We start from the raw sequence: 9,756 nt of genomic DNA on the forward strand, positions 1-9,756 counted from the left end.
TCATACTTAAAGTCCAACCATTTGGTAAATTCTCTACCCATCTTTAGGAAACGAATGTTAATACCCCTCCTAATAGGTTTATTAACATCCAAAAGAAATCTACCCCTTAGATAAGGCCCAGTGCCTTCCTTAATAGTATCCTCATCAATTTGAATAAGATCTCCCAAACCCGAAGCTATAAGCTTGGCAAGATCATAGGACTTGCAGCGAAAAGGGATGCCATACACTTGAACCCAGAACGGGATATAATGCAGAAGGTCAGCAGTAATAAGAAAGGAGTGATTTGGAGATGCAAAAACAGTCAGGCTTTGAGCATAGTGCCAAGGCTGCCCATCAAGGATTCTCTTCTTGTCACCCTCACAACCAAAAGTAACAAGAAACAATCCCTCTGAGTGCTCAGAAACAACAACAGGAAATCGACACTGAGAAGTCCACATTTGCGAAAGGGTTTTCATGAGGGAGGGATGACTAAAGGGACGAATGGTAAACAAACGCAGGAGAAGATTTATGGAGGGGTGAGAATCATCAGGAATATCAGGAAGAGTGAAGACATCACTCTCATCGGGAGTAACAAGGGAATAGGAGCTGAGTTGGGAGTCATAGCCATAGCTAGAAAAAGTTGCAGAAAAAAAACAGATAAGAAAAGGGAATAAAGAAGGAGATACCTGGAGTTGTAGCCTAGGATGCACTTTAAATAGAAAGAACCAGGAAGTCCACAGATCAGCACCTCTACGATTGCAGGTCAGAGCCTCCACTTCACTAGGAGTAGATCTCATCATGGGATGAGATCTTTGAGCTTCACGAAGGCCATCTTTCTTCCTTGCCGCCATAAATATGAGATAAAAGGGCTCTTTGAGAAGTGGAATGATTTGATAGCCAAAGATTAAGAGGATTTGTGAGAGCAGAGAGGAAGAAAATGGGGGCTGAAAAGGATCTAAGTGATTAGAGAAGTAATTAATGTAGTCAGAAGGGAAAGAAAAAACAAAAAACAAAAAAATAAGGATTTAATAGATGAAAAGCATTAAAGACACATTTAATGCTCTGAAGATAATCATAATAGTATTTGATTAGGAGATCGGGGCACCATAAACCACCCCACAACTCCGGTGGGTGGACCAAAAACCCATTTCGGGTACCAAAAAGGGAAACACACACAAGGTACTTGAACATTCTAGAGAGAAAACTTTCCTAAATTGCAACGAAGATTGTGTATTAAAATGACAAAAACTCTTCAGTTTGAGTAGATACTAACTGATACAAACGAAAATATACATTGTTTACTTTTACAACGAAAAAAGAAAAGAATGAAAAAATAAAATTGGGTAGTAAATCAACAGAAATTACTTTTACTGCCATTTTCTCTAATAATAATAACTAATCTGCTTGGCTATTTAAATTTTACTTTACATTGCTTCCAAGCTGTTTAAGCATAACTTTGCAGTGCAATACAACCTTCCTGAAAATATATGGTGTAAGAAAAAAAAAAATCTTTCTAAGAGAATATATATTTATAAAAAAGAATGGACAATCTTTTAAAAGACCAAACTCAAACCAGTCAAATAATGAGTCGTTTCTTTACAATGAAATTTTCAAGGGAAAAAAAATGTGATCATTAGCCATAAATCAGAAGGATTGGAGGGGAGAAAGAGAAAAAAATAAGAAAACATGGGTCAAGGAACAAAAAAACTAATTCCAAGACTCACGTACAAAAAAAATAAATTCAAACGGATATAGAACATAGATCATCGAAAATATGTCTGATGTTAGGCCTCTCATTTACAGGGAGAATACACTTAAGTGATATTGCAAGTAAATCATCCATTGCTTTGGAGGGTTCTTCCCCACTAGCAATGTCTCTATCAATGCAGTCCCTTCCTCGTCCTTCCTGATCACACAGCCTAACCCAATCCGTAAGATCAACCGCCCCTGATTGACCTGAAATAATATCACCTGCACTTCTTCTGGTTAGCAATTCCATCAAGATGACTCCAAATGCATAAACATCAGCCTTGAATGAGGGAACTGGTTTGGCTGCTGAGGATAGTTCCGGGGCTCGATAGCCTAGGGCACCCATGTTTAGTATCTGTTCTGCAATACCAGCTGGTGTCATTAGGCGGTGAAGACTGTAATCAGTAAGTCGAGCCTCATATTCAGGACCAGCTAGGAGTATGTTTGTTGGCTTTAGATTTCCATGGGGCAGACCTCTGTCATGAAGGAATAAGAGACACCGAGCTACATCCACTGCAACTTTTAGTCTTTGGGTGAATGCCAATGGACAGTACCTCCGAGGTGTAGTCTCTGCATAAGATACATATGAATGAAATTTTCAGAAACCAGAGTAAGAACTCACGTGATCAGTATTACGGAGTAATGTATATTACTGAAAAACCCAAAGTCCTTAAACTTCCACTTTAATGCCGCAGATCAGCCAAGGAATAAGAAAATACTTAGCCAGCACAGACATTGGCTCAAACACTCCTCAAGGAAACATACTATGGCAACGTTTGTTATTCACTGACATATTTTGCTAAAACAATCAATCAGGGAAAAAAACTTGCTACAGATCCTATCCAAGTATTCTCAACCATTTAAATGATGCCTGTCAAGTTTCATCTTTTTATTTGTGCCGAAACTGAAAGAAAGAAAAATCAACCTACACACATAATCCATAGCACAAATATAGAAGGATTCCAAGAAAAAAAATTCATTAGCACTATTTAGGCTATCCAAGTATTCTCAACCATTTAAATGATGTCTGTTATGTTTCATCTTTTTATTTGTGCCAAAACTGAAAGTTAGAAAGAAAAATCAACCTACACACGCAATCCATAGCACAAAAATAGAAGGATTCCAAGAAAGAAATTCATTAGCACTATTTAGGCTACCCAGCCTAGCCTACACTACAACTCATTACTCATATGCATTTATTTTCTATCTGGCAATTAGTCTCATAATGTATTAAAGTATTCCCACCTTGTATAGCGAATAGTTTGTCTCTTGATAAAACAGTTTCAAACAATAAATTCTGGTTTGACTCCCCTTTCATGTTTACTTTAAGGTGGCGTTTGGTTGGAGGTAATGAAATGGAATGGAAACAATTTTCATTCCATTCCTTTGTTTGGTTGCATTTTAAAGTATTGGAATGGCATTCCAATGGAATGCTCTTTCCACCATTTTGGTAGAATGACTATTTCATTTTAAAAAAGAAGGAAAGATCATTCCAATGTAACAAAAGAAAAAATTTAATGATTTTTTTATCAATTGTTTTTATGCATTTTAAATTTTATTCCATTCCATTCCCATTCCTATTCCTATATTTTCATTCCTCCCAACCAAACGCCACCTAAGTTCTAACCTTCAATAAATCCCCATAAAAAGCTTTTGGAGAAATGAGAGTAAGTTCTAGTGAAATTGAGAATAACCCAACCTAACATTCAGCAAACTTAGTTCTATAGAAATAGAAAAGAGTATAGCAATAAAGGTTCCTATTGCAGAAGATTATACGTAATTACTTCTAAGTTGTACTGATAGTCACTCTTCAAAATACTTCACTAAAGCTCAAAGAGGCAAACACCAAATAAATTTCCAATAAACTTTTAGTGAATCCTAGATAGATGATTAGTAAAAACTCAAGCTTTTCAATTTTTTCTGTAGTGTAGGAAATCACACCCATAACCACAATTCTTGATTGTAATGGCAGAAGGCTTGCAAAAAAGTTGTCTGACAAGTTATTTGACCTAAAGGAACAAAAGCCTATTCAATCAAACACCAAAACAATATACTGAACCGAAAAAAACAAGACTAGCCAAAATAAAAAATAAACCAGTGGGGTGAAAGAAAGAAGAAGACTAATATGTAGAACAATCAAATCTTAACATGTTGAATGCATGCACCATAACATTATTAAAGATGGCTCACTTTGAAGTTCGTAAGAAAATTTAATAAGATCGAGTATATAAGAACCAGGGTGATCAATTTAAAGTCTTACCATAAAGATGCAGGGCTAAACTGTCTCCATGGATATAATCTGCTAAAAGAAGTCTCTCTTGTTCTCTTGGTCCCCAGTAGTATGCCCTCAACGGAACAATGCTAGGATGCCTTATCGAGCCAATCCTTTTGACCTCTCTAGCAAACTCTTTCTTATGCTTGACCAAGCCTACCCGTAACCATTTGACAGTCAACATATGTCCACTGTCTAAAGTAGCTTTGTACAAAGTTCCATGGCTGCTTCTGCCAAGAACTTCAGCTGGAGCTCGAGATAGTTCCTCAGCTGTGAATGCCATTGAAGCATCCAGGAAGAACAATTCACCAGCCAATCTATCTGGTGAATATACATCCAACATTACAGGTTGTTCACGTGCTTCTATGAAACGAGGAGATGAAGATAATGGAGAATCTGAAGAGGATTTCCTTCCCGAAGTTGCAGGATTACTATCAAGGAGATCCATAGAAGCTGAAGTAGTTGCCACTTCCCGATGTACAACTTCAGTTGCAATCTCTCGCTGTGCAGATATTGACCCTGATTTTGAAGTTAACAAGTGATCATTTGAAAAACTCAATGAAGATGGTGGGGCCTGAGTGTTGGAAGTGAACTTCAAGAACGAAGGTCTTGTGATTTTTCCTATCTTGATGTCTCTCCCTGTAGTTTGACCTCCAAGTCCACTTCTCCTATGGAAATCTTTAAGCTGTGAACGATGATAAGCTAGTAAAACAAAAACGATCATAAAGGCAGCTCCAACAGATGCAAGAATAATTGCTACTTTAATATTACTACTTTTTGAAGGTCGATTTTTCCTTAGATCACTAACATGGTCTGGAACTGAATTCGATGTCGGCATACCCTTAGGTAAGATAAGCAAGTCATTTCCTGGATGAAATGCAGATATAGGAAACCTTCTCAAATTTCCAGGAAGAGGACCCCTTAGATCATTGTTTGATACATTAAAGAAAGTTATGCTGGAGGGAAGGTTATCAGGGATTTCACCATTAAATTTGTTGTCAGATAGATCAAGGTACTCCAACTTACTAAGTTTGTCCAACTCCTTTGGCAACTTTCCTGAAAAGCCATTCTTTGCGAGATTCAGCAATTTGAGATTGATCATATTACCCATGTGTGAAGGCAGGACACCTGACAAAGAGTTCCGAGAGAGGTCGAGGTATTCTATCATTGGACTAGAAGGTAGATATAATAATTCACTCACATGATCACTTCCAAGAGAAATTGGCCCTATAAGATGATTTCCAGAAAGATTGAGGGTTAGCAAAGTCCTTGAACCGAAGAAAGAAGCAGGAATAGGCCCACTGAGTTCATTTGAACTAACATCAACTGTTGACAATCTAGGACAGGCCACCAAGATGGGAGGCAAAGTACCTACTATTGAATTATTTCTAAGGTTAATTGTAGTTAAACTCTGAAAGTGTGAAGATAGTTTTGGAAAGCTTCCAGATAACTCGTTTGAGCTCATATCAATAAACTCTAAATGAGCTTCCCAGTTCTGCATAGTGGAAACATCACCAGATATCATATTTTTGCTCAAATCGATCGCCAGACAACTTTTTACAGTTGCAGGTAATGCCCCAGACAAACTGTTGGATGAAAGATTCAAAAGTTGCAAGCTTGTAGAGTTGATTCCGACAAGAGAACCTGTAGATAAAAGAGCAATAACATATCATACATTTGATAAACAGCAGCAATGGCGATTAGTTCAAAGGTTAAAAAATAATTACAAGGGACTTTATACAGATCTTACAAGACCAATTGCAGGGGAAAAATAAGCCCAACACATTTCAACATGGACAGAGTAGAAATACATAAAATTTACATCGATTTTTTCCCCGAAATATAAACGAAATAGTTAGAGAAGTTTGCAAAATATACACCTTTACAGTGATGTGATCTTTTAAAAGTAAAGACTAAATAAAAACTTGAGATCGAGGAAGGAAACCATCAAGGTTTTCATTTCCCACATCAAACCATTCAAGTTAACAAAAAGAATAACGTACAATATTAGCATGAAAAAATCATTAGACAAACCTAAATTTGAAGGTTTGAAAAGGTGATTATTTTCAAAAGTTAGCAAATCCTGCATTTAATAATAGAAGGTCAATTCTTAACCTGTAAATCCATTGTTACTTAGATCCAGTTCTACAATCGGAATAGAAGTCTCAAACAACTCCTCTGGAATTGATCCGAACAACTGATTGTTCCCTAGACGCAAGACCCGCAAACTTGGCAGAGACCCAAATGAAGGAAGCTCTCCATTGATCTGATTATAACCCAAGTCCAGAACTTCCAAATTGCGGAACAACGCTATTGCATCACCCTTAAAGAAGCCACCATTTAACTTATTATGACTCAAGTTCAAATGATGAACAGTGTTCGCTAAACTCGAAATATTTTCCAGAGGAAGAGAAATCGACCCGAAAAACTCGTTCACACTCAAATCAACGTACTCTAAATTGCGAAGCTCTTGTACTAAATCACCAATGCTCCCCCATAACTGGTTCGAATGCAAATCCAAAACTTTCAACTGCTGAAGATTATTAAATCCACGAGGAAACCCACCTTTGAATTTGTTTGCCGAGAGATTAAGATGCTTCAAATCCCACAACCCACTGATCCGCTCTGGGATCGGACCATAGAAGCCATTCCCAGATAGATCCAAATGCTGCAATGAAGTCATTGTACCCAATGTTGGTTCAACCCGACCCGTGAATCCATTTCCAGCGAGACTAAGATTCTTAAGCTTCCCAAGCCCAATCAGAGTGTGGAACTTCAACTCACCGCCGAGGCCAAGCCCTTCGAGGACTACAGCAGTGACATTGCCGTTCTCATCGCAGGTAACGCCGGTCCAGGGAGGGCAGTCGGAAAAACTCTCGAGCGTGGGGTAGTTCCATGTGTCAAGAACCTTCCGAAGCGGGTCAATACGTACCCCTTTTTTGAACTCGAGCAAGGATCGGAGCTCAGAGTCGGAGACGCAAGAGACCGATACCAAAAGTAGAGAGAGAAAGTAAGAGTAAAGAGCGGGAAAGAAATTCATTGGGTGTCGCGGTAAAACCCTAATGATTCATTGAAGGAAAAAAAATTAGTACGCCGTAGTAACCCCGAGTCAGTCTCACTCACCCGACTCAGCTACCGCGCGATGAAGACGAAGAAGAATCGTTCTCGAAACCCTAGATTGAGAGAGAGAAAATGAGAGTTAGGGTTTTTTTTTTGGGGGGTGATAGAAGAATGAACCAAAACCAGAAAGGGAAAGAGAAAATCCGTTAAAAATGGCGGTTCTGTCAGGTGGACAGTGTTGGTTGGTGAAGCTGAGTAACTACAGTCTGTAAAGGACAAAAACTCTTCTCTTTCTCTCTCTAAGGATGAGAGAGGGAGAGTTCTATGGACCCCACTCACATGCGACTTAACGTCGTCTTAACGCCGTTAATTTTTTTTTTAGGAGCAGAGAGACAAACAGACAGACAAAGCCGGTGAAGTACATATGTCAACGTTTTTTCTTTTTTTGTGTGTGTTTTTTTTTAAGAAATTTAAAAAAGGAAAACATAAAAAAAAGAATTTCACATTAATGACCAATATTTGGGTTGGAAATTGAATTTATTAATGAGCTAAGTTTGTATTTGTAACACTTTCTTGGAGCAATTTAAGGCAGTGTTTTTTGAATAATTAACCAAAGAATTTGAATGGAAAGTTTTCATAAATGGAAAATAAATAAATTTTGTAAAGAAAAAAAAAATGAATTGTTACTAACTCATTCTATTTTCCGGTCAATAGTAAATATGGGATTTACTAATTAACCATTAAGAATCCTTTTCTTTCTTTGAATTATAATAATAATTATTATTATTATTTGAAGAAAGAAATAAATTCTTCGATTTGGAAGGAGCAATTATTTGTCCATTCTAATTCAAATTGGTAGAAAAATTTCCATACCAAAAAAAAAATGGAGAAAATTAAAGGATAAAATAATTGTATTGTATAAGCAAGGTAGGGCATTTCTTCAAATCATAATGATACTAACTAATACTAATAATAATAATAAAATATAAAGTGGAAACCTATCAAATCATATTATTTTCAGAAAGAATGAAAGTTTATCCCTTGTGTCTTCTTGTACCTCAAAACTTCAAAAGTCTATAGCTTAAACTCACGCACACATCTTTATCATAATTGAAAATAAATAAATAAATAAATAAATAAAATAAACCCAACCCCTCAGTTTGTGCCAATATTTAACTTTCTTTTTTGGAGCCAATTTATAAAGCATGTATTAATTAAAATACGAAATTCAAAATAAATAATAATAATTAAAATACAGATACAAATATAATTCAATAAAGGCATATGATTTTTTTTTTAAAAAAAAGCTAAATTATTGATTATGGGTCAATTCTTACTATATTACACTACTACGCTACTCTCTCCTATAAAATGTCAAATATCTTTTCTTTGTTTAAGAAAAATAAACAAGTGTGCCAAGTTGCAAAACGGAAACATTCTTTGGCACTTGGCCCTTAGTGGATTTATTTATTTTTTTTTTTGAACAGGAAGCCCTTAGTAGAATTTATGTAGTGTTTTTTCTTTAAATAAGAAATTGGCTTTATTAACTAATTACTTCAGCTACCAAATAAAATAGCAAATCAATTGAAACATCCTCAAAACTAAAACGACGATCAGAAAATAAAATAATAGCTTTTGCAAAATTATATATGGACTATTAAATTAACAAATCGTTTAACAAAAAAGACAGAAACAGTACCAATAGAATCAAACAAAGATCTACAGTATGAATAACTAAACCGGACAAAGAAATTATTTTCACTGAACTCCGTAGAGCTTGAACCACGCATGGACAATCAGACTCCAGACAAACATTTTGCCATTGCCTTTCTTTGATTCAGCTGAGAACCTCTTTGATGCCTATAACTTTAGCAAGAGATGGTTCAACCATGCTATGGGAAAATGAAGTTTTGCCCTCAATAAGCATCCCATTAGAATCTCGCGCCACGAGGCCAATGCCATAACTTTGACTGCCCTCGAACAATGTCGCGTCCACGTTAATCTTGATACTATTGACATTTGGTGGTGTCCAATGCTCTCTCCCATCACCTGTCTGATATTCAGACCATGATGCATCCATGTTGGATTTTCTAGCATTCTTCCATTGATCAAGAGACTTCTTAGAAAACACAACAATGTTACCTAGGTTAAATTGTTTATTTTTCCAAACGAGATTATTTCGGGCTCCCCATATATAGCCTAACAAACAGCAGCCACAATACCTTTATGCTCCGAACTTACTGCTTGAAAAGTAGTGATGCACCAGGTGTTGGAGTTGTGCCAATTCCTACACAGTTCCAATAGACTTGAACCGCCCTGCAAGTGACCAAGCAATGCAGAGTTATTTCCTCTGATTCACGGCATAACGGGCATAGGGTACAAATAACCACTCTCTTAACACGAAGTTGTACCAATGTGGGGAGACACTCAGAGCAAGCACGCCACAGCAAGTTAGCTATTTTCGGCGGCACCTTCAAGCTCCAAGCTCCAAAGCTTATGTCAGAAGTCGATACAGTGTCTTCATACCAAAACTCTTTTTTAAATTTCATATATAAACATCAGTCAATTTTTATAGAAAATATGTATATGAAGATAATAACACTTTGAGAAACTACAATTTTTTTTTAGAGATTACTTCATAAATTTCCAAAAAATAATAAAAAATTTATATTTTTACGGATTTATAATATTTACCT

At 36.5% G+C, this 9,756-nt stretch overlaps 1 protein-coding gene across 1 annotated transcript; it reads right to left on the reverse strand.

Annotated features, from left to right (window-relative positions):
- Positions 1-1,530: 1,530 nt before the first annotated feature.
- On the reverse strand, positions 1,531-7,332 carry LOC115713968 (probable inactive receptor kinase At5g10020). Its single transcript, XM_030642465.2, has 3 exons — positions 6,116-7,332; positions 3,989-5,644; positions 1,531-2,298 (listed from the first exon to the last, which is right to left on the reverse strand). Exons 1-3 carry the CDS (start codon positions 7,038-7,040, stop codon positions 1,721-1,723), a joined length of 3,159 nt encoding a protein of 1,052 aa, XP_030498325.2. The 5' UTR covers positions 7,041-7,332; the 3' UTR covers positions 1,531-1,720.
- Positions 7,333-9,756: the final 2,424 nt, after the last annotated feature.

This window comes from Cannabis sativa, chromosome 4, assembly GCF_029168945.1.
Source record: "Cannabis sativa cultivar Pink pepper isolate KNU-18-1 chromosome 4, ASM2916894v1, whole genome shotgun sequence".
Lineage (NCBI taxonomy): Eukaryota > Viridiplantae > Streptophyta > Magnoliopsida > Rosales > Cannabaceae > Cannabis > Cannabis sativa.

Coding starts and splice junctions, on each gene's coding strand:
- LOC115713968 (XM_030642465.2), bottom strand. CDS start 7,040: ATGAATTTCTTTCCCGCTCTTTACTCTTACTTTCTCTCTCTACTTTTG. Junction 5,645..6,115: donor AAGTAACAATGGATTTACAG/GTTAAGAATTGA, acceptor TTTTATCTACAG/GTTCTCTTGTCGGAATCAAC. Junction 2,299..3,988: donor TTTAGCCCTGCATCTTTATG/GTAAGACTTTAA, acceptor TATCTTATGCAG/AGACTACACCTCGGAGGTAC.